At 41.5% G+C, this 26,258-nt stretch overlaps 1 protein-coding gene across 1 annotated transcript in view; it reads right to left on the reverse strand.

Annotated features, from left to right (window-relative positions):
• Positions 1 to 2,524: 2,524 nt before the first annotated feature.
• Positions 2,525 to 26,258, reverse strand: part of LOC121857655 (protein PF14_0175-like) — a 137,359-nt gene continuing 113,625 nt past the window's right edge. Inside the window, exons 3-6 of the mRNA XM_042353717.1 lie at positions 7,529 to 7,840; positions 6,737 to 7,477; positions 5,992 to 6,097; positions 2,525 to 2,652 (exon numbers count right to left, since the gene is read on the reverse strand). Coding sequence (XP_042209651.1) covers positions 2,525 to 2,652; positions 5,992 to 6,097; positions 6,737 to 7,477; positions 7,529 to 7,840 — 1,287 coding nt within the window. The remainder of the gene's footprint in view (positions 2,653 to 5,991; positions 6,098 to 6,736; positions 7,478 to 7,528; positions 7,841 to 26,258) is intronic.

The following is a 26,258-nucleotide window of genomic DNA, read 5'->3' on the forward strand; positions in this document are numbered from 1 at the left end:
TCGCCCTCGCTCTCGCTTCTATGGAGTGCAAATTAAGATGCTTTAACCAGTCTCACCGGCACTAGTATTAGTCCTTGTCATTCTCCTCTGAATTCTTTCCAAGGATTCTATATCCATTCTGTAATACGGTGACCAGAACTGAACTGTCAATCCAGGTGTGGTCTCACAAGAGCAAGATACAGTTTAAGATGACCTCGATGTAGTCTTGTAACTAACACTCCTTGTATGAACCCAAGTACTTATTAGCCTTGTTACGAGCAAAAACAATTGTTTACTGGCTAAGGCCCTACAATATACCTAAATCTCTCTCGCAGTCGGATTTCCATGGCAACGTTGTTCATCTGTATCTGGTTTCTGTTTACATCTCCTATACTGAGTACTTTACATTTGTCCACGTTGAATTTCATCTGCCATTTTTCAGACCATTCAAAAAATTTGTTTAGATCTTCCTAGTTTTGCTGAGTCCTCGTCTGATTTAATAACACGTCCTATTTTAGTGTCATCAGCAAATTTAATTATGTTGCTGATATCTATGTCGTTTATGTATATAATAATAATAATGGTCCAAGTACTGAGCCTTGGGAACTCCACTTGTGACGTCTTCAATGGGACTTAGTGTCATATCATGCTCACTCGCTGTTTCCTGTCCTGTAACCACGTTTCCTGTCCTGAGAGGAAAGTTGTACCTTTGTTGTAGAAAGTGAGAGGAAAGTTGTACCTTTGTTGTAGAAAGTGAGAGGAAAGTTGTACCTTTGTTGTAGAAAGTGCGTTGACAGTTGTACCTTTTTGTAGAAAGTGCGATGACAGTTGTACCTTTGTTGTAGAAAGTTAGAGGAAAGTTGTACCTCTGTTGTAGAAATTGAGATGTTTGAGGGACTTTGTGCCACTGATGTTGAAATAACCAACTCTAGTAAGTGATGTATGAAGCGACAGGGGTAAACCGCAGGAAGTCTTGGGGTCGAGTGGTTGAAGGGGAACACATAACACATCTCTTCCACAGGTGACAGAGAACGAATGTGACAGATGGTGACAGGAGAGTCTTGATATTCTATTGAATTTTCTGTCGCCCATACCTGAGATTAATGGATCACCTGAAGATTAAACACACTAGCTTATTTCACCTAAAGAATAACCACCCTAATTCTACCTTGTGGGGTTAGGTTATGGCCGATTATGTTTGGTTATGTTAGGTTAGCGTTAGGGTGGTTAATCTTAAGGTGATATGTAAGCTAGGGTGTTTAATTTTCAGGTGATCTAAATAAATATTATAGGAAATATTAATTCATGGGAGGCAATCAACACGATCATGCAGTGAATATCAATTTAGTTAAAGGGGTGATGGTAAAGGGGAAAAAGTCATCGACGTGGAGGTAGCCAGCAGCGGGGTGGAATATTGCGGTCAACACACTTGACCTCATGCATATTTCCCGATGTTGGAAGGCTCCCCGATATTGCAAAGGGAATTCAAGAAGACCTGCACCGCCAGAAGGTTGCGTATTGGTGTCCGTTAACACATGATCGGTGCCTGGCTGCTGAAGGAGCCATAAATCCTAAACTGTGCTCCTGTGGTCATTATTATCATTATCAGCCTACGTCAGGTCACTGCTGGAGGACGACCTTCCCTCATGTGTCCGCACAATGTTGCTGTTAGCCCTCCCAGCCACTGAGCATCCCTGAGCTAACTAATATCGTCTGTCCATATTGTAGTTGGTATATAATGTGCTCGTGATATATTGCTGGTTGGTCATGAGTAACTTAGGGAGCTTAAAATAACAGATCGTCCTTATAAGTGTGTCATGCTTCACAGTAATAGGGTGTAAAGCATCATGCTCCTAACAGTTATGTCATATAGTGTTATATGATAATAGTAATGTCTTTATTCGTAAAATCAAGAACTGTACAATTGCAGTAATGTGTTCCTACACCCCCTGTGTAGGAACACATGTCTCCAGGTGGCCAACCTATATGACCTATTGCAAACCGATTCACCAATTACCTGTACGTCCGTCGTTACACGACCAATACCCATTCATTCATAAACAGTGATACTATTACTGCAACGTTGTCGTTTGGAGACACTGGTTACCACAGGAGGCGGAGAAACACATTTCCGAAACTGTACAAGTACGACGAATAATTTATAATAAACAGTCAGTAAAAGAAGCGAATTGATAATGCTTAACTCCAGGATTACAATGATAACCTCCTGCGTACAATGAATTACCCCACTGAGGAAAAAGTCTCGTAACTCCGTATGTAAATACTGACCGAACCCTTTGAACATGATGGCGTATTCGCTCGTGTGAGATGACATTTTACTGAGGGGGATAAGTTATCGTACTCATTAAAGGCCTCAAAAACCTATAGATTATTGAACTGAATTCTGGAGACTCGATCCTCTCATGTGAGGTAAAGTCCATCACTCATTTTAACTGGCCTCTCCGCTCAGATACTTGCAACTGACCCGTCCTCTCCCCCACCAGTTGGGCTTTGGAAAGAGCCTCTGAGTACTCATATTGCCTCGCTATACCGCCGTAATGCTGCCGATAGGGCTTCGGAAGCACCACAGCGCCCCAAGATGGCTACTGACGGCCCCAGCATTCTCAATTTTAAGGTGAAATGCTCTCTTGCGGCCACGTTGGCCCTGATGTGCTGTACCCACGCCAGTGTGTCCTGATCACTTACACAGGTTCAGGGCCTCCTATCACTACCAGTGTTCCGTCTTTCAGTTTGTACACAGTAGGTGATATTGGTGAAGATAAAGGGTAGGAGGGCTAGGGACAGACAGAGACTGAAAGAAGATATGAATGAAACTAAAATGTAAACCCTCAGGGCGATACAAAATACCGGGGCGATTGGTAAAGGCAACCCGACAACATTTGGAGTGGAGGGTCCTGGTCTCCAAGTCTGAGACAAGAGGATGGCGGCAGCTTGAGTGATTGATATACTGTACAATGTACATGCTTGTGCATCTGAGCGTGGGCTGTCATCCTTATAATGTCACCCCCTCCCCCCCCCCACGTTAACTTTTTATTTATTGTATTTTATTGTTTCATTATTACAGTGAAGTAGGAATTGTTACCTTTACGGTGACACCTAAATAAATGACATGGAATTTTTCAAGGCCGAGTTTGTGTCAGTAGATCAAGCGTTTGCTTCCTACATACAGTACACGTTGGTGGCAGCCAAAATAATTATAACGAAAATATATTTATACTTTTCATTAACGGATTTGTTTGTTTAAAAATTAATAGCGTTATGCGAGGTAATAACAATAAAACAGTGACGCCCCCGTAGAGATGACTAGAGGAGTCGTTAGTAAGGCTGTGTGTTTATACCAGCATCCTATAAACATGTCGGCCCAGTGTTAACAGATTGGGATCCGTATACACACACACACATACACACTGCAGAGAGACTAGACGGGTCATATCTCCCCATGACTGGTATTATGAGAGACGTCACCCCTAGAAAGTGTCTCCTTGATTCACTCACTCTAGTATAGTCGTCAGTATGTGGTACTCCTTGGACTGTGGGTACCGGTATGTGCTGAACCAATGTGAACTTATGTGACGATTTTACTGATTAAATGTCTGTATCTATCTACCTTTATTTATTTATCTATCTTTCTATCTATCTATCTGTCTATCTATCCTGTTTAATATATACCATCTATTGCTGTCCTTCCCTGCTCTTGACCTGTACTACCGCACCTCCTTCCTTCCTCCCTCCCTCCCTTCCTTCCTTCCTTCCTTCCTTCCCTTTAAGGCATTGTTTGAGATTTCCGACTTTAATAAAAACTAATACTTTTACCCTCTGTTCACCCCTCACCCCCCCCCTGTTCACCTCCTCACCCGTCACCCCTGTTCACCCTCACCCTGTCACCCCCTGTTCACCCTCACCCCCTGTATAGCCTGAGACAAGACGCTTATGTTGACTAACTCTGGTTGCTTGTTTTGTTTAGAGGGACAGTCTGTTTGTTTTTCTTCTTGATGACTTACACATGGCCCGTGTTTGTTGATCAGAGGTGTTTGTTTTATTCGTTTTATAAAGATGGATTTATCTGTGTTCATCATCACCAGCACCATGAAATCATTACCACCACCATCACCACCAGCACCATAAAATGATCACCATCACCACCAGCACCATGAAATCATTACCACCACCAGCACCATAAAATGATCACCATCACCACCAGCACCATGAAATCATTACCACCACCATCACCACTAGCCCCATAAAACCATCACCACTACCATCACCACCGGCACCATACAATCATCACCACCAGCACCACCACCACCATGAAATCATCACCAATACCACAAGCACCATCACCACCATCACTGTTTCTATCATTATCACCACCATCACTACCAGCAGAAAATCATCACCAATTCCAACACCACCACCATCACTGTTTTTACCAATTTATCGTCACAACCATCACCACCATCACTACCAGCAGAGAATCATCACCAATACCAACACCACCACCACCAGACACGATAAAGTTATCACTAATACCAACACCATCTGCATCATTAATTTACCACCATCACCACCACTAAATCTGTTGCTTGTAACGTCACGGAGCGTTCAATATGTGACATCATCACTTTGGCCTTGATGCTAGCGATATAGGTCATCTGAGGCTATATCCGTCAGGTGAACTTCATCAACTGTGTCAGCCCCAAAAAAAGGAAAGATGTCAGCCCCTAAAAAGGAAAGATGTCAGCCCCTAAAAAGGAAAGGTGTCAGCCCCAAAAAGGAAAAGGTGTCAGCCCGAAAATTTAATAGGTATCAAATCGAAAAAGAAGGGAGGGTGTCAGCTCAAAAAAGGAAATGTCAGACCCCCAAAAAGAAAACCAGCCCTGAAGTGTCTGAAAATCAGTTATAAATCTCTTAAAAAGTCAGTCAGACATCTAAAATTACTTCAGAATCCTCTATAATCAGTCAGAAATCGGGAAGTCAGCCAGAAGTCTCCTAAAATCAGTCATGAATCCTCTGAAGTCTGTCAGTAATCCCCTAAAATCAGCCAGAAAGTCTCCTGTCAATGAGAGAATCTGTCAGTATTATCTCGTGACGTCAGCCAGTTGCCGACATTCGCTTGTGAACTCATTAATTAAGCAACATTTGCGCGTGACGTCACCACTTTGGACCCCCGAGGCGGAGTCTCGAGTGAAGGCCATCTGTGATCTGGGGACCAACCGTGTACCTTACTTACCTTGATCTAACCTAACTTGACCTAACCTAACTTGAACTTAACTTTACTTGACCTAATCTAACTTAACTTGAACCTATCTTGAACTTAACCTGAACTTGACCTAACTTAACTTGAACTTGAACTAACTTAACCAAACCAACCTTGTACCTTACTTTGCTCTAAGCTAACCTATCCTAACTTAACCAACCTAGCTTAACTGCACCTAACCTAACCGAACCTAACCGAACCTAACCTAACCTAATATAGTCAACACCTAATAACACTGTATACCTGCTACTGCCTTACACTGAGTCGTGACACCGATACAGTCCTGTGTGTGTGTGTGTGTGTGTGTGTAATAATAATAATAATGAACGGATTATTAATAGAGTTGCAGCCGGTGGCTGAAAATATACAGACTTACATTTGATTTAGACATAATGATATAATATGCATTGAATACATTTACAGGGCTGTACAGTACATAAATCAGGAGTTGATTATTATTTTAGCAATAGATGGGATGGTGCTGTTCTTATATCTATCGGTGCGGGCTCTTATGGGCTGTATTTTGTTGTAGTGGCGGACTGCACGAGTTGGGTGGGGGGCAGGAGGTGGCGAGGGTGGTGCAGTAATCCACTGCCAAACCTTTCCAGTGCTTGGTAGTGTGTGTGTGTGTGTGTGTGTAGAGAGAGAGTTGTTGTTATCGTTATTATTGGTGTTACTGTTGTTGGTGATATTGTTGTCGATTTTGATGTTGGTGTTGTTGATATTGTTGATGCTCTTGATGTTGAAGTTCTTGATGTTGAAGTTCTTGATGTTGATGATCTTGATGTTGGTGATCTTGATGTTGACGTTCTTGTTGTTCATGTTCTTGATATTGAAGTTCTTGATGTTTGTTACGTTTTAAATGCAGGAAAGTGGTTTTCTTACCGTAGAACTCGGATACCTTCACACTGGTTACTCACCCAGGAGATTATGGTGTATCACTACGTAGAATTTCACTCTGCTTCCGGCATTCAATGCGTTTTGTACTTGATAAATGATGATTTAATGAATTCCATTAACTTCCAACATCCATCTAAGTTATTGGTTATACTTTGTCATAACCAATCAGTCATTACCCTTGGTAATAATAATAATAGAGGGATCACAGATACGGGCAGATAATTGCAATTACGTTTATTTGGCACAATTCCATACACTGGACTTATAATTTGCATGGATAGGTCAGTCACTCACATTCACGCCACAGTACCGTAAGTTATAAGGGAGAGTTTGTCAACCTGGAGAATTAATCGTTTAGATCTATTAGGCCGGCCTGGAGTGCTCTTGTAGCAAACAGGTTTTTTGAGGCGTGAAGTGATGAACAGTACACCACTGTCTCACTGACCTATCGGCTGGCTAACATACCACTAATGGAAAACATATGTCCCAGTTATGGCTGGCGGGTTACCTTATCTCTACCGTAAACAAACATTTGGGATGGGTTGTGCGGGAGGCCCAGCGCATGACAATGTTGATGACCTTGATGTTGATGACCTTGATGTTGATGACCTTGATGTTGATGACCTTGATGTTGATGACCTTGATGTTGGTGTTCTTGATGTTGATGACCTTGATGTTGATGACCTTGATGTTGGTGTTCTTGATGTTGATGACCTTGATGTTGATGATCTTGATGACCTTGATGTTGGTGTTCTTGATGACCTTGATGTTGGTGTTCTTGATGTTGATGACCTTGATGTTGATGACCTTGATGTTGATGATCTTGATGACCTTGATGTTGGTGTTCTTGATGTTGATGACCTTGATGTTGGTGTTCTTGATGTTGATGACCTTGATGTTGGTGTTCTTGATGTTGATGATCTTGATGACCTTGATGTTGGTGTTCTTGATGACCTGATGTTGGTGTTCTTGATGTGATGACCTTGATGTTGATGTGATGACCTTGATGTTGATGATCTTGATGACCTTTGATGTTGATGATCTTGATGTTGATGATCTTGATGACCTTGATGTTGATGATCTTGATGACCTTGATGTTGGTGTTCTTGATGTTGATGATCTTGATGACCTTGATGTTGATGATCTTGATGTTGATGATCTTGATGACTTGATGTTGGTGTTTTGATGTTGATGATCTTGATGATTGATGTTGGTGTTCTTGATGTTGATGATCTTGATGACCTTGATGTTGGTGTTCTTGATGTTGATGATCTTGATGACCTTGATGTTGATGATCTTGATGTTGATGATCTTGATGACCTTGATGTTGGTGTTCTTGATGTTGGTGATCTTGATGTTGATGTTGATGACCTTGATGTTGATGACCTTGATGTTGATGACCATGATGTTGATGCTCTTGATGTTGATGTTCTTGATGTTGATGATCTTGATGTTGATGGTCTTGATGTTGATGGTCTTGATGTTGATGGTCTTGATGTTGATGGTCTTGATGTTGATGATCTTGATGTTGATGATCTTGATGTTGATGATCTTGATCTTGATGTTGATGGTCTTGATGTTGATGATCTTGATGTTGATGATCTCGATGTTGATGATCTTGATGTTGTCGTTGTTATTGGTGTCGTTGTTATACTGTATCCAAGTGTTTTTAGAGGTTACGGTCTTTAAAAACAAACACAGAGACACAGTTTCTTCACTAGACACTTTATATTAAGAATTAAGAAAGGGGTTTACAGTTTATACTTCTCTAAGGAGTGAATTTAGTCAGTGTGATCTACTGGGAGTGATTTGCTATTTAGTATGAACGGTGCTGGAGTGGTGGGGGTGGGGAGTGGTGGGGGTGCTTGGTGTTGGGAAGGAAATGGTGTGGGGAAGTGAGGGGTGTTGGGGGAGTGAGGAGTGGGGGGGAGTGAATGGTGGAGGAGGAGGTGTGGGAGGAAATGGTGTGTGTGGGGCAGGGTATGGTGTGGGGGTAGTGAGTGGTGTATAGAAGGGGTGGATGGGAAAGTGGTGTTGAATGCTAAGGTAATATAAAGGTTGAGTGGGAGGATGGGAAGGGAATGAGGGGGGGGATGGGGCAGGGAGGGGGGATGAGGGAGGAGGGGAGGGAGGTGGAAGAAGGGTGAGGATGAGGTGGAGTATAGTCTTCAGCAAGATGAGTAATAGTTGTGTAAATAAAGGAAAAAAATAATATATATATATGGAGAATAAACATAATAGTCAGCTGTTCCTGTTGGTGGTAGAGGAAGGCAATAAAGGAGGAGACACGTTGAAGGAAGGAAGAGAAGGAGGATAATAAAGGGAGAGACACAAATGAAAGGCAGGCGGTGGAAGACGATTAAAAGTGGAGCCACATTGTAGGGAGGAGGAGAAGGAAGAGACACATTCAAGGAAGGAAGAGGAGGAGAAGGAGGAGACACATTGAAGGAAGGAACAGGAGAAGGAGGATAATAATAAAGATATAGAGACACATGAAAGGACAGAAGAGGAAGACGACTAAAATACGAGACACATTGAAGGGAGGAAAAGGAAGAGGAGGAGAAGAAGGATAATAATAAAGATTTAGAGACACATGAAAGGACGGAGGAGGAAGACGATAAAACGTGGAGATGAGGAGGAGGAGGGGGGGGGGATAGGAGGTACATCTCCGGCGTCACCGTCCAGGGCAAGATCAATATTACAAGACACAGTGGCCTACTCTCACCCTCGCCCACCTCACTCACAATAACGCTCTCACAGTCCCCGCCGCCGCTGCCTACCAACCCAGCGAGGAGGAGGGAAGACAAGAATAGGGATACATGAAGAGGAAGAGAAAGAAAACGAAAGAGAGAGAGGAAGAAAAGAGAGGTAATGAGATAAGCCAAGAAGATGTATTATATACACTTGCAACAGTTACATATCAAACTAGAATTCCTCGTGACAAATGGCATACAACCACCACCTGAACCGACGCTTATTATCACTGTTGGCTAAAGCCGTTTCACCACCACCCGTTATGAATGTATTACGACACCTTTAGGAGCACTTGACAGTTTTGGTATATTGTGTTGTATCGTTCATTACTCTCCTTCGACTACCTGCCATGAGCTCCCCTTGCAGGACACCAGCTCGTGTTTCACCGTACTTTACGTTATAAACTTATTGAGTCAAGTAAATTGACACATAGTGATGAATTATGATAATATGGATAATAAAATTAGTAATAATGATTTTCACAATTATAGATTCACTTCTAATAATACTGTCATGTTTATATAACTGTATGGTACATAGACATAAAGGTACAGTCACTCAAAAAAAAATATACAAAATTGTGTTGAAAAAATATGACACAACGAACGAATTCTTCTGACAACCCTACCGAGACAACAGGACTCGTAGTGTTCATTCTGGAATTCATCGACACCATTAAGTATATACAGATAGTTTTTTGAGTGACTGATCAACAGAAAATATGCTTCTTCTTCTAATGAGAGTTACTAAAATATGTGGCTCTTACTCCCGTACCACACTACCCTCACCACACTACCCTCACCTCACTACACTACCCTCACCTCACCACACAACCCTCACCACACTACCCTCACCACACTACACTACCCTCACCACACTACCCTCACCTCACCACACTACCCTCACCTCGCCACACTACCCTCACCTCGCCACACTTTGAATACATTAGCCAAATATCTCAATGTTATACCATCCAACTCAACCAACTTTGTACCAACCTAAAACTATCGAAGCACACACACACACACACACACACACACACACACACACACACACACACAGAGCTGTAAATTTTGGAAAACATGAATGAAAGATCAAATCGTTTAAAAAAATTGACTTTGGTCTTTGAGATGTAAGAAAGAACAGGATTTAGGCTCAACTTCCACACAAGACAATGGGTGCGGGATAATGATGTAGGTCATTATTTCCAAACAAAGGGGAAAAAAATCCAACACGTCCTTTTAGAGTGAAATTATAAGAGTTACCCGGAAATAGACGGACACTTATGTTAATAACTGGCTAAGATTTTGTCCTTGGTTGTGTTAAGCCTTATGAAGTATCGTTCCTCATACGCGAAAATAATCCATAAGTCAGATCATGAAAGGCGGATCACGTGAAGATTTTGCCAACCCCAGATTACTGTATTTCACTTGACGTTTAAACATCCTAACTTAACCTAACCTAACCTGACCTCTAAGTCTCCAGGTAGCGTCAGGGTGTTGAATCATCAGGTGAAATAATCTACGGTGCTTGATCTTCACCTCATCCGAAAAATTTAACCGAAGGAAGCCTCCCCAAATTCTCCCACTATAGCAGAGCCGAGCTAGGCGTTGTGAGAGTCATAAATAAAAAGGAATTTTAGCAACAAGGAGCCATTGTAGCTGGTGATTAGATGTGGGGACCAGGGACGGCGATAAAGATGACGTGTGGGAGAGTGATGACACCGCAGGGACACAGACACACACACACACACACAGGTGGTACACGTGTTCTATACCCTGTGTGTTTCAGGGGTGTCTGTGTATTTGCGTGTATGTTTATCTGCTTGTGTACTGGGTGTCAAAGTGTATGTGTGTGTGTGTGTGTGTGTGTGTGTGTGTGTGTGTGTGTGTGTGTGTGTGTGTGTGTGGGGTGGGGTGAATAAATGTCCTTTTGTATATATAATTCAAGTATGTCTACTAATTTGGCCGGGTTGACACACTTGCCTCCAGAGAATGCCCAAGGATGCACAGCACAGAACTCACCACCCCACTAGTGTGAGGTGGGGTAATGGCGAGGTGAGGAAGTGGTGTGGCAGGTGGTGGTGTGTTGAGGTGAGAATGTGTGTGGCGAGGTGAGTGTGTGTCGGTGAGGTGGTGTGGCGGGTGAGGGGTGTGTGGCAGGGGTGGGGGAGTGGAGTAGTGTGGCGAGGTGAGGTGTGTGGCGAGGTGAGAGTAGTGTGGCGAGGTAGTGGTGGCAGTGAGGTGAGGGTGAGGGTGGTGTGTGAGGTGGGGTGGTGTGTTGGGGTAGGGGAGATGTGTGGAGTGTGTGAGGTGGGGAGTGGTGTGTTGGGTGAGGTAATGTGGCGGGTGAGGTGGTGTGGCAGGTGAGGGTAGTGTGGCGGTGGGGGTGGTGTGGCAGGTGGAGTGGTGTGGCGGGTGAGGTGGTGTGTGGGGTGGTGTGTGTGGCGGGGTGGGAGTAGTGTGAGAGGTGAGGGCAGTGTGGCGGGATGGGGTAGTGTGTGGTGAGAGTGGTGTGTGTTGGGGTGAGATGTGTGGCGAGGGTGAGGTGTGTGGTGAGAGAAGAGACATAAGGAAAATGAATTTAATTGATATAGTGTATGGGGAAGAGAGAAGACGGGTGGAAGAGAAGTATGTGTGTACGAAAGATGGAGAAGGAGGAGATAAATGGGTAAAAGGGAAAATATGTAAATGAGTTTGGCCTGTATGAGGAGATAGAAGATCGAGAGAAAAGACATCTGGTGGAACTGAGAATGAATGGAAGAGAGAGAGAGAGAGAGTAAATGGGAAAGGAAGATGGCGATGTCTGAGAGAAGTTAAATGCGTGTGTGACAGAAGAAGAAGCAGAGAGACAAAGACGGAGAGAGATGTGCAGGACCTTCACGAGAGATAATTAGAGACACGTGTTATATTCCTCACTGAGAGATAAACAGAGAGGGAGCACGTGTTATATTCCCTTCACTGAGAGATAAACAGAGAAGACACGTGTTATATTCCTTCACTGAGAGATAAACAGAGAGAAAGGCACGTGTTATATTCCCTCACTGAGAGATATACAGAGAGAAGAGACACGTGTTATATTCCCTCACTGGAGATAATTAGAGACACGTGTTATATTCCTCACTGAGAGACAGACAGAGACACGTGTTATATTCCCTCACTGAGAGATAAACAGAGACACGTGTTATATTCCTCACTGAAGATAAACAGAGACACGTGTTATATTCCCTCACTGAGAGATAAAAAGAAAAGAGAGACACGTGTTATATCCCTTCACTGAGAGAGATAAACAAAAGGAACACGTGTTATATCTTCACTGAGAAATAAACAGAGAGACACGTGTTATATCCCTTTCACTGAGGAGACAGACACACGGTATATACTGAATTTCAACTTGTACACATTTCTCAGGAAGGCAGCAGAGCTAAAGAACCGTATAATAATAAGTGAAGCAGAAGAATCAAATTTACGGGAGAAAACATAGCAGCCAGTTTCATTGAATATAGCCAGTAAAAAGTTGCACCCGGAGTCAATTATTGTAAATTTATAAGACTTTGAGATCTCCGTAAAGGAAAGTTATTGCATTCTTTCCGTGCATTTTTATTGGTTTTGTTATCATTCCCTTTTCTCTATCTCATTCTTATTCCTTTCTATTTTCCTTTGAGTTCTTTTTACCCTTTTTTTCCTAACTTTTCATCTCCTTTTGCCTTCCTCCATTTACTTATTTTCCTTCTTCACTCTCTTGTCATTTCTTCTTCTTCTTCTTCGTCTTCTTCTTCTTCTTCTTCCTACAGATCGTATTCTTTCTTTTTTCCTAACTCCTCTTTATTTTCATTCTTTTCCCTCTCCTTGCACTTTTTAATTTTATTTCATTCCGTTTGTTATCTTCTTCCTTCATTGGCAATAAATCAGATTATATTATACCCCCTCCCTCCCTCTTGAGCTGAACTGGAGAATAGTAATGCAAAGATAATGTCAGGTTAGGTTCAGTTATAGGTTGGGTTGGGTTAGGTAAGGTTAGGTTATGGAGTTGGGTTAGGTAAGGTTAGGTTATAGGTTGGGTTGGTAGGTTGGGTTATGGGTTAGGTAGGTTAGGTTATAGGTTAAGTTGGGTTGGGTAAGGAGTTGGGTTGCCACTATAGGTTAAGTTAGGTTGGTAAGGTGGGTTATGGGTTGGGTAAGGTTAGGTTGGGTTATAGGTTGGGTTGGGTAAGGTTAGGTTATAGGTTAAGTTGGGTTGGGTAGGGTTAGGTTATAGGTTAGGATTGGGTTGGGTAAGGTTAGGTTATAAGTTGGGTAAGGTTAGGTTAAAGGTTAAGTTAGGTTGGGTAAGGAGTTAAGTTATAGGTTAAGTTGGGTTGGGTAAGGTTAGGTTAAGTTAGGTTGGGTTGGGTAAGGTTAGGTTATAGGTTAAGTTGGGTTGGGTTGGGTAAGGTTGGGATATATAGGTTGGGTTGGGTAAGGTTAGGTTATGGGTTGGGTTGGGTAAGGTTAGGTTGGGTTATAGGTTAGGGTTGGGTTGGGTAAAGGTTAGGTTATAAGTTGGGTGAGGTTTGGTTAAAGGTTAAGTTGGGTTGGGTAAGGTTAGGTTATAGGTTAAGTTGGGTTGGGTAAGGTTAGGTTATATGGGTTAAGTTGGGTTGGGTAAGGTTGGGTTATAGGTTAAGTTGGGTTGGGTTGGGTGAGGTCAGAATGAAGACACCGACTAACTGATATCGTTAAATCATAAGAGATATTTTTACACTGAGATGTATTGTACAGGTTTCTGTGTAAGTGTAAGGGTTAAAGGAGAAGTTCACAGTGATGTACAGTACCCGGTGTAAGGTACGAACACACATACAGCTCTAACCATTTAATTGCCGTCGCCACATTTAACAGCACCACAAAGCCATTGAATTCTGGAACAAAACACCCATTCTCACGAACAGCCTGACTCAAAGTGTGACTTGCGTTAACGATCTTCTCTCACAGATAGCTCTAGGTGTTTTATATATATATATATATATATATATATATATATATATATATATATATATATATATATATATATATATATATATATATATATATATATACAATACCTCAGCGTCAAATTTGTTTCCGATTAATAGTGGGGAACTAGTTGCCAGACTGCTTTTCAGTGAGGAAACATTCCAATGATTTTTTATTACAACGACTTTAAAGTATTACATATGTAAACAAAGAATATGTAGTGTTAACCTGTACAACGGCTGTACTTATTCTTTGTTATATACTTTGGGGACCTACAGTATAGCGTCACTCACCACAGGAACATATGTAGTATGTTCTTCAAGGAAAGACCAGGCGGATCAGCTGCCCATTCCAAAGACTCTGGTAGTCAAGCCAGGAACATAGTCGTCAGTGTCTTCCAATATTATAGAAGACAAGAAAATGACCAGTGCCTTGTAAACTTGACAATAATAACTTCTAGGCAACACAAAACATTAATTTATTTTGTTTACAGATCAGAAGTGAAGGCAAGAGAAGTAAGCGAAGTGTTAGTGAACCCTCACCGTGTTGGCAGAGGAAAGCCACTACAGGGTGATAAGAAGAGAATTCTTTGATTATAGGAGAGAGAGAAGCTGTCAACACTGACTTATTGCTATATAATGTATAACGTGGAGGACTTGCCCGCCCCGCCCCCCCAGCTGCCGTTCGCCTGATTGGCAATTGACGGCGTAACATTCGTGGGCAGCTCAACTCCAATCAATCCAGTGCCCTACCAGAGAGAATATGGGCGTGATTTATATTACATGCCTTGGCTTATGCGTTTGAAACTTCTTTTATTAGTGTGTGTGTGTGTGTGTGTGTGAAAACCCGTGATGGTGCGTACCATGTTTTGTCGTTATTCACCGCCGTCACAGGACACAGTCCTGGATGCTCCTAACTTTGGTTGACCCGGCCTCTGTGTCTCTTTTTAGTAGTTTACAGCTGGCTGTATTGCCTGCTGCCACGACCAATGGCCCACCAGTGTGTCAGTGTACAGTTTCCCAGCCAGAAACACAAAGATGGGTTACGACATTAAATTTTGCTCACATTCCAGGAGAACTTAGATCAAGCAAGTTGTACACGAAAGGAGATGGCGTATAGCCAACCAGACCAGTCAAACAGGTGAATACCAGGAAAACCTTTAAGCCTTTGACGTCACCGGTTCTAATAACGGAGGTATAACAATGGGCTGCCGCGAATTCTGAATGAATATTATTATCGACAGTGGTAAATATCGTTACCAGCAGATGAATGTAAGTCTCTCATTATTTTTTTGGATATTTAAAACGACGAATCCACATTAATGCCATGTAAGTTATTAGTTTGATTTTGCGGATTTAGATATTTAACCGGAGCTTTATACTCGTTTTTATCTATATCTATAGTGATCAAATGAAATCATACCCGAAATTTAACCTCTTTGCATTAAACTGAGCCAGATTCACGGTTTGTGACATACCTGTGGGTGCAGAAAGGGTCTGACTCAGAACAAGGTAAGCGGCCTGGTGGTCGAGTGGATTACACACAGTTACTAAATTTTAACTCCAATTTACGAAACCATCGATACAATTTTTTTCCTCATAAAGTGTACTTCTTTTTAGGAGGAGGTGCTATCTGTGCTTAACCCACAACTTTACAGGAGAAAACACAGCAAAAAAAATTAGAGATTTTTTTCGTTTTAATCTGCATGGGTCTTATCCCAACTCGCCATTCTCCTTTTATTTCAGTTAATTTGTCTGGTTATTAATTTGTGATTGAAATGTTATAGGATTTAACCTAACCAACCTGACCTAACCACCAAACGTTAAACTTAACCACAAACAAAGCAGGTTACTGTCGGTAGGCGGACCCAGAGGACACTGATATATGTGCGAGGTGGTCCAGGTGTCGTACAGTAAAGATGTGTAGCTCGTGGTCTGACGAAGATTATCTTTTGCTCGATAGTGCTTATGTAAAAATCAAGAGGTAAAAGAGGTGGAATATAAATCAATCGCAGAGAGAAAACAGGTGAATGTCACCATCTTAAGTGAGCAAAAGGAAACCCAAGTAGTATACATGAGAATGACTGGGAAGCCAGACTCACATTTTGAAGAAGGAACATCGTTTGACGAAATCATGGTGTAACTGGCACACCTTGCACAACTAGCAGTGCCTCAACAACACGTCCACCCGCGCAAAGAAAGAATATGTTTTGTTCATTTTGATAAACCTGCCAGCGCTGGCAACCAAGGCGCTGATAGGCTTCAACATGCTTCTACTGTGTGCGGCAAGGAAATAGTAAACAGCGAAGGTGTATAGTCTTTCCTCAGCCCCCCCCACACACACACACACCTGTTTTTATGCCAATTCACCCAAGCAGGAAAGTCTTAAGTCTTCACATTTACACATAAGTAGATAATAACGGAAACAGCAGCCATAAACTACAGTGGAATATTAGATCACCGAAGATTACCCACCCCTGGGTTAGTTTAGGTTGGGTTGGGTTGTTGGATTGTGCTGGGTTAGGGCTAGTTTATGTTAAATTAGGCTAGCGTTTGGTTGTTGGTTTATGTTAGGTTAGTTTTGTTACGTTGGGATAGCTTAGTTTTTGTTAGGTTAGGCTAGCATTACGGTGGTTAATCTTAAGGTGAAATAACCATTGGGAGCTAAGTCTCAGGTGCTCCAAATATTCCTAAATATCAAAAAAAACTAAGGTTGATAAGTAAGAGGATTGATTGAACGCTGCGTCGACATTACCCAGATGAAGGTTGGTCTTTATCTGGATCAGCGGGATTTACTTTTAATATTTCTTGGTAAGTGTGCCGGTGGTATAGCCTGAATTGATACGACACAAAATATTAGAATAGCGTTACTCTCTGTGCAATATAGTTGATGTGTGTTTGGGGGTTTGTTTACACGAGAATAAATTTAAGTTAAAAGGCTGGAATTTGGTTGCAATGTGAGGAATTAGGAAAAGAAAATTCTCTGTATTTTATTTTATTATACAGCCGTCAAATATCCTCGTTTGAAATTGCAGAAAGAACGTATAATAATTATTTACTTAGAAAAAGTCTTTTTTTTATAATCAAAGCTATATGAAAATTTTATTAGATTTGATATGACGATACTGGGAGAATAATATAGCCTCCTGAGAACTGGTATAGTGTGTCTAGTTATAACTCATACCATGTACAAACACAGGAGCCAGAGAGCGTCCTGTATAACGTAAATCCCTCATAAATTCCCCGGCAGAAGTTGACCGACGGTATTGTCGCCATTACGACCCACCTGCTGCCTCCTCTACGTTTGAATGTACTCAGCCCACCAACGATGGTATAGGTACTCAGGCAGGTTCATGGTACTCAGGCAGGTTAATGGTATTCAAGCAGGTTCATGGTACTCAAGCAGGTTCATGGTACTCAAACAGGTTCATGGTACTCAAGCAGTCCATGGCACTCAAGCAGGTTCATGGCACTCAGCAGGTTCATGGTACTCAAGCAGGTTCATGGTACTCAAGCAGGTTCATGGCACTCAAGCAGGTTCATGGTACTTTAGGAATCTTTCTGTGCCTCTTAATATTACACATGATGATTTCTAAGGAATTTCAGCTTTTATTTTATTTATTTTATTTTAACATGTGTTGTAGGAAAGATTATGGTAAAAGTGAACTACCTCTTTATTCATACATGCATATAATTATACATCCATAATTAAAATATCAACGTATATATGGCAGCTGTGGATGTGACTTTTGATAAGAAGTTGTTTATAAGTTCGCCATCTCACATTCTGTTGTCATATGTCACAGAATGTAGTATATTTGTCGTTAATAATGACGCTATACCATTTAGTTCTTAGGCATTCATGTATCATTAAACCCCAGAGTATCAAAATTGTCATATAACATAATATAGTATACATTACGGCATACATTTGTCTGATCATTCTTATTTATGAATGTCTTCCTTTACTATCCTGTTGTCTTTTTTAACATTGCACTGTGCACAGCCAACTGAGAGTGCCTTGTCCATCACATTTGTATCGAGTTATAGACACGCTGATGCTGTGTGTGTGAAGCGACGAGTAGGGAGTAGGGGTGGGACTTATAAATGAAGTGACCTTGAGCATGGAGGAAACACCACAGGCAGACACATCCATCACAGCAGTAAGAGTGATTGAATGACGCCCAAAAAAGAGAGAGAGAGAGAGAGAGAGAGAGAGAGAGAGAGAGCGTGTGATTGCAATTGGTTCGGGCCATCCTGCAATATATACCGGGGGAAAAAAAAGTTGGCAAAAAAGTGACAAAAAAATATTAAATGTTTCTGACCAATTACCTGTATCAGTGAGGCTTTGCATTCAGTGGCGGTGTTGGGTAAAGTTTAGATTAAATTGTGTGTTAGTTTTATCCAGGGAGTAATGAACAGTTTTATAATATGTGTCTTGGTATAAACTTGACTTGGAGAGTATTAGGAGAATTGGCTGGTGTTTATGAATATAAATGTTTTAGTTGGTATAATATTTTTGGATGTTGGTTTCTTAGGCCTTATCCAGCTCTCTGATACCTGACTGGATCACAGTATCTTATTCCTTAAAATATCTCATTTCGTGCGCGTGCTTTTGGTTCTTAAGCCCTCTCACACACACACACACACACAAAAACCACACACAAACAATCTCAGGATAGAAAATTGCGTGCCCTGTATTTTTATTTCATTTATAAGATTTAACAGGAACTTAGAACGATGTGGTCGAGGGTTCAATCATCACCCGAGCTTCCTTTCCGCATTATATAAGTTCCTGGATCTTATTGGGTAGTTGGTTTAGATCTGGTACTGGAAAGATCATAGACTAAATACTGTCCTTCCACTCCCTCAGCTTATTTCACCTGAATATTAATCACACCTATGTTACCTGGGGGGGCTAGGTTAGGTTAGGCAGTTGGGTTAAGGTTAGCGTTAGGTAATTAATCTTCAGGTGATTTTAAGCTTTGTTTGTTGTGTTCAGTATCCAGTGACCAACATCCCATTTATAAAAAAAAACGCCATCAGTTAGTTCAGAAAAGACATGTATTGAGCTAACTAACGCATCCATAAATGAGGGGTTTTCAATTAGCTCAATGAGACACTGAGCTACCTAACGCATCCATAAATGAGGGTTTACATTACCCCTTGATTTTTTAATACGAAATATATCACCCAGTGTGTCTTAACTATTATACTGTAAAAACTCACTATTAATATTATTTCCAGCATTTTTTATATCATCTCCACACTCTTCCGGTATAGGAAACCCGAAGTTTTATTGCATCGGAAGTCAATCAGTGAGATCAGTGACCGAAAAAAATCAGAGTTATACGCAGCTTGGCTTCACCCGATCCCTGAGCCATATATTAACACAGCCTCCTGTGTGTGTGTGTGTGTGTGTGTGTGTGTGTGTGTGTTTCCCAGGTGTATTGGTTAGACCAACCTCAACTACAGATTCACCCTGATTCCTGAGCATATATTAACAGCCTCCTCCTGGGGTGTAATAATAATAATAATAATAATAATTGACGGTTTATTGAAAAGTTCTGCAGCCCGAAGGCTGAAAATATACATGGACATAAATGACTTATTACATACATTGGTGGTTTAAAAAAGCCTTCGTTAGAGAAAGGTAAAGGAACATACAGTGAACATACAGATTAATGTAGGTGTTGAACAGCAAAAACGTAGTGTAGTAACTCCCTCCCAGATGGTGTTAGGAGGGACATCACGTGGTGTAGTAGTTCCCTCACAGATCGTGTTGGGGCCTCACGTGGTGTAGTAATTCCCTCACAGATGGTGTTATGAGGGCCTCGTGGTGTAGTAATTCCCTCACAGATGGTGTTATGGGGGCCTCACGTGGTGTAGTAATTCCCTCACAGATGGTGTTATGGGGGCCTCACGTGGTGTAGTAATTCCTCACAGATGGTGTTATGAGGGCCCTCACGTGGTGTAGTAATTCCTCACAGATGGTGTTATGAGGGGCCTCACGTGGTGTGTATTCCCTCACAGATGGTGTTATGAGGGCCTCACGTGGTGTAGTAACTCCTTCACATATGGTGTTATGAGGGCCTCACGTGGTGTAGTAATTCCCTACATATGGTGTTATAGGTGAGGTGTGGTTCCAGGCCTTCCTATCATAGACGGATTAACACATCGCTGGTAGTTGGGTCTCACGGGCCGTTATCACTGGGTACCTGGGACCTCACTGTGTGAAAGGTCAACTTGGGTACGACTGTTACTGTTGAGTTGTTCTCACTGACTTAAGCACTGTTCACCACTGTTCACCTCTGTTTAACACTGGTTCCATTTCTTTCCTAAATGAAATAGTAACTTCTGGCGTGAACTTGTTGATATTCCGTGGGGAGGAGGGTTCAGGAGAGGGGTTGGTTTGGGCCAACATAACAGTTGACCTGGCTGCTCGAGAGGAGCGCCAGGTACGTCTTGACCCTTCGGTGGTGTAATAATAATAATAATTGACGGTTTATTGAAAAGTTCTGCAGCCCGAAGGCTGAAAATATACATTGGACATAAATGACTTATTACATACATTGGTGGTTTAACAAAGCCTTCATTAGAGAAAGGTAAAGGAACATACAGTGAACATACAGATTATTGTAGGTGTTGAACAGCAAACACGTAGTGTAGTAACTCCTCCCAGATGGTGTTAGAAGGGACCTCACGTGGTGTAGTAATTCCCTCACAGATAGTGTTATGAGGGGCCTCACGTGGTGTAGTAATTCCCTCACAGATGGTGTTATGCAGGGCCTCACGTGGTGTAGTAATTCCCTCACAGATGATGTTATGGGGGGCCTCACGTGGTGTAGTAATTCCCTCACAGATGGTGTTATGCGGGGCCTCACGTGGTGTAGTAGTTCCTCACAGATGGTGTTATGAGGGGCCTCACGTGGTGTAGTAATTCCCTCACAGATGGTGTTATGCAGGGGCCTCACGTGGTGTAGTAATTCCCTCACAGATGGTGTTATGAGGGCCTGACGTGGTGTAGTAATTCCTCACAGATGGTGTTATGAGGGGCCTCACGTGGTGTAGTAATTCCCTCACAGATGGTGTTATGAGGGCCTCACGTGGTGTAGTAATTTCCCTCAGAACGGTGTTATGAGGGGCCTCACGTGGTGTAGTAATTCCCTCACAGATGGTGGTATGAGGGCCTCGTGGTGTAGTAATTCCTCACAGATGGTGTTATGCGGGGCCTCACGTGGTGTAGTAATTCCCTCACAGATGGTGTTATGAGGGGCCTCACATGGTGTAGTAATTCCCTCACAGATGGTGTAATGAGGGGCCTCACGTGGTGTAGTAATTCTCTCACAGATGGTGTTATGCGGGGCCTCACGTGGTGTAGTAATTCCCTCACAGACGGTGTTATATGAGTGAGGTGTGGTCCCAGGCCTTCCTATCGTAGACGGATTAACACATCGCTGGTTGTTGGGTCTCACGGGCCATTATCACTGGGTACCTGGGACCTCACTGTGTGAAGGTTAACCTGGGTGGGAGTGTTACTGTTGAGTTTTTCTCACTGACTTAAGCACTGTTCACCACTGTTCACCTCTGTTTAACACTGGTTCCATTCCTTTCCTAAATGAAATAGCAACTTCTGGCGTGAACTTGTTGATACTCCGGTGGGGAGGAGGGTTCAGGGGAGGGAGTTGGTATGGGCCAACTTAACAGTTGACCTGGCTGCTCCGAGAGGAGCGCCAGGTACGTCTTGACCCTTCGGTATTGCTAACACTGCCAGCACCAACCTCAACTACCTAGGGGTTACGATAGTCGATCTGTATCAGTGCATGACACTCTGGTGGCCCGGGATGTCGGCTCCCGTTGTGTGCACTTGCCAACTGGTGTTTTTGTGGGAGAGATGGCTGGGGTAATTGGCTCTGGGCGCCTTGGACGTTACCACCCCCTTGTAAACACACGCATTATCACCATGTCCTCTGGGGTGTAAGACTGAGAGGTATTGACGTGTTACTTAAATAGACACGAACTTAATTATCTTCTTACTAACTTATGTACTTAATTATGTACTTTTTATCCACTTACATACATCGGGTGAGCCAGTAACAGTTATCATTCATTTACATATTCGGGAAGACACTGGTCATACAACAGACATCTTGATCTTTCTCACTTAACCTAACTGAACCTAACCTAACCTAACCTACTCTCTCTAGTTTTGTTGTCCATCCTTTGTGTGTGTGTGTGTGTTGTTGGCCTGTGTGTTATGGTGTACATTTAAGTGGTTGATAATGTAGTGGGGACTTATTATTTCCTGTTGTTGTTGTGTATAAAAACATTGTGTTCATCCGACTTTTATTTTTCGGTAGTGATTTAGCTATTGGGGGGTTAAGTTTTTCTTGTTAGATAGGTTCTTGATGTGTGTGTGTCTTGATTAAGTGGGGATGTTATCTTGGTTTTTACTGCACACACATACACAGTCATACACATACATACATACATACATACATACGTACATACAATCCTGGCCCTCTTAATCCTAATTAAGGCGTCTGAACTCGTCAACTGAAAACCAACAGTTAGAAGACCTAGACAAACAAACAAACAGACAGACATTCAGAGGTATTTGATAAAACGCTAATCCTTCAGTGGTATGTTGACCTTGATGCTCGAGAGTTAGCCGTGACCGATCACTTGAAGTACCAAGAATTGATTACTTATTGTTTACGTCCCTCAACTGCGGAAAATGTCTATCAGTAAGGTTAGGTCTGGTTTGGATAGGTTGGGGTTGGTTAGCTTAGGGTAGGGTAGGGTAGGTAAGCTCAGGTTTGGCTTGGTTAGTTTAGGTTAAGTTAGGTTAGCATTTCCTAATTTAGGGTAGGTAGGGCATGTTTGGATAGGTTAGATTAGGTTTGGATGAATTAAGTTAGGTTTAGATAAGATCGATTAGGTTGTGTTAGTGTTGGATAGGTTTGTAGATGTTTGGTTGGCTTAGGTTATGTTATGCTTATGTATGTTTGGTTAGATTAGGTTGGCTTAGGGTTGTCACTCCATTAATTAATAATATACACTCCCACACAAAAATCTTAGAACACTCGGGTGCAGATAGCGACACATGGCATTTATTGTTGTGCTGACTGTAAATCACAGTTGTAAAATTCTGTGAATGAATCTGAGGTTGCGTGACTGAGCGGTTCCTTGCAACACTCACCAAACTCGTTTGTTCCTTATCCTGGGTCATTTAGAGGAAATCCTCCACTAATTCTTTGTCTAGCATCAGCCAAAATGGCCGTGAATATATAAATCCAAAATAAAAGGCCAAATTACTTAGAATGCTTGAAATTCTGTGTATTTAGAGTTGTTAGGAGTGTGTGTGTATCAGGGTAGAATTGTAGTTGTAATAATGTTGGAGTGAACAAGTCATGGGTGTAGGTGTTGGGGGTTAGGGAGAGGGGGCACCTCAAGCACTCATTGCCAAATCTGTTTAAAAATAAAATCCCTTTATCACTCTGGGTTACGCAGCAAGGGAACGTAAGGAGCGGCTTTTACGCTAAACGCACCACCTCCCATTAATCTTCGTCTTAAACATCTTTACGTGAATATGTGGTGTTTACACTGGATTCTACACTTTATTAAATGTTTATTATTATCCGTTGCTTTTTATGTTTGGTGTCATTTGTCTTGATATACTGTACATAATAATTAGTGAAAAAGGAAGAAGTAGAGGTGAATGTGTTCTCCGAAAGCGTAAATTTATGACTTCGACGGTGTATATTCTTTATTTCAAATTTTTTTTACTCGTGTCTTGAAAGTTAGTGCTTTCAAACAGTTATAGCTTTACATACATTAAATTCAATATTAATGTGAGTCAGAATTGGGTATCCTTAACAGTTTTGTATGGATTAATTTGTGATGTATCAATAATAATCGAATATTATGTACGAGCCAAGGAGCTGCAAGGGGGCGGGGCTTGTACCGTCAGTAAAAATACAACAAAAACTATAAACCTCAGATTCATTCACTGAAGTGTACAACTATTTGAAGTAAACGCAACAACTGTCAGGTGTGCAGGACTGTACGTGACCTTATACAGTATATATGAGATGTATGTACATGTATATACACGTACAGTATATACCAGACATAATGTAATTCAAATAATTTAAATCGTGTAGCGAATGCGTGGGGGTGACTGAAATTGGTAACTATCCTGTAAAGTAGTTAGGTAGTTCAACGGTTGGACGCGGGCAGCCCACACTCACTGTGACGTCTTGTCACTGTCTGGTTTTGATTGGCTGGTTGAAGAAAGGAAAATCAATCGGCTTTGTCACCGTCCTGGGGATGGGCGCCTACTACAGCTACCCCCGTGTGCCAGACTGACCTTTTATAAAGATGAAGGTGGAATAATTATTTTGAAATTAATTGTGAAAGGAACTAACCAAATTTATTATAGTGCAAGTGTGTCAACCATCTCAGAAATGTGGATGTATAGTTTTTGACGAAATATTCAGTGATCAGAACTAAACCCGGGAACTTGACCAGTGCAAGTGACATAGGATTGTGGTCAGGAAATTCAGCGTTTAAGGTGAGTTGAGTTAATGAATAGGTTTGCAGCTGAGAAAAATTTAGCTTTTAATATGGATGGATTTCTCAATGAACATTTAAAAGTGTGCACATAATGTTAATAAGTGTAATTTAGGTTAAGATTCGTTTTACCGTCCCCGCCAGTTACGATAGAAAGAGTTAATATTTTGTTATTTGGACTATAGATATACTGTAGGTTACAGTACCTTTCAACATTCTTAGATGGTCATTATTTTGGAGGTAATTTCGAAAGTTGAATTATTTACCGTAAATAATCCTCCGAACAATCTGTCAAGTCACTGCCAGTTGTCTGTTTACAACCGCTCAGTCCGAGCGTTCTCTCACGTCCACTAAAAACATAAAATTACACCCTGACGCTTCAACAATGTTGCTTTCTTTGGTACCAGATATCAAAATAAGTACTTTGTTTAATATGGTGCGGGGTCCGGGGGCAGAGCTAAGAAGTTAGGTAAGGTTAGGTAGGTTTCTTTGGTTTGTTAGTTCTCTATGTCTTCGACATTTTCTCATAAATGAAGATTTTCAAAAGTAAATGAAGGTCAGATTTAAACAAAGCACACCAAAATACACCAGGAAAATATATTTCCCTGTACAAAACGAAGGGGACGTTGAAACGAATCTTTACCGGAATTTATTTTAAGTTTAATAATTTCCAAACAACCAACACGACGCCTCGCAGATCAACACAATCAATCCTTTCTTAGGAATTTGGATGTAGAACCAAATATATATAGGTTAGGTTACGTTAGGTTTCGTTTGGTTAGGTTAGGTTATGTTTGGAAAGGTGACTAAACGCATCCAAATACAGGAACACAATTCTCTTCGGGAATTAACTACTAAACCTCATACTGTACGTGTCAGCTAAGTGTGTGTGTGTTTGACCTTAATCATGCATGACCTTTGACCGATATCAACCCAGTATATTAAACCCCCTCATAGAACCCTCAAGAATATATAGTCTAAGATATTGAAAGGTATAAATCACAATAATCAAACATTGGGAAGTTAATAATAATATAAAAAAAGGAATTGGTTCACGTGGATTACTTTGAGTATAATTTGGGAAGCATGATGGCGTAAGTAACAGTAATCACTCTCACTCACTCACTCACTCACTTTTACCCTGATTCATCTAAAAAACGTATGAACATTACACAAAAAAAACACAACTTTTACTGATGAACACTTAATTAAGGAACTTGTTAATATAAACTTCAAGACTCGCCCTCACTGTACTCTCGAGTTAAGACACAAGTAATTTTATGTAAATGGAAAGACAAAAAAAAAAAAAGATAGGAATGAGAGAGACTTGAGAGATAGAGTAACAGGGAGACTCGAGATAATAACAGAGAGAGAGATACTTTTAGAGATAAAGTAACAGAGAGAGACTTTTAGGGATAGAGTAACAGAGAGAGAGATACTTTTAGAGATAAAGTAACAGAGAGAGACTTAGAGATAGAGTAACAGAGAGACTTTTAGGGATAGAGTAACAGAGAGAGAGATATTTTTAGAGATAAAGTAACAGAGAGAGACTTTTAGGGATAGAGTAACAGAGAGAGACTTTTAGGGATAGAGTAACAGAGAGAGAGATACTTTTAGAGATAAAGTAACAGAGAGAGACTTTTAGGGATAGAGTAACAGAGAGAGAGAGACTTGAGAGATAGAGTAGTTGACTGAGAGATAGAGTAACTGAACGAGAGAGAGAGAGACTGGAAAAGTTATATAATCTCTCCAGCGGTGGGCAAAAAAGAGACCCAGCAAACA

Source organism: Homarus americanus, unplaced genomic scaffold, assembly GCF_018991925.1.
Source record: "Homarus americanus isolate GMGI-L3 unplaced genomic scaffold, GMGI_Hamer_2.0 scaffold16712, whole genome shotgun sequence".
NCBI classification, from domain to species: domain Eukaryota; kingdom Metazoa; phylum Arthropoda; class Malacostraca; order Decapoda; family Nephropidae; genus Homarus; species Homarus americanus.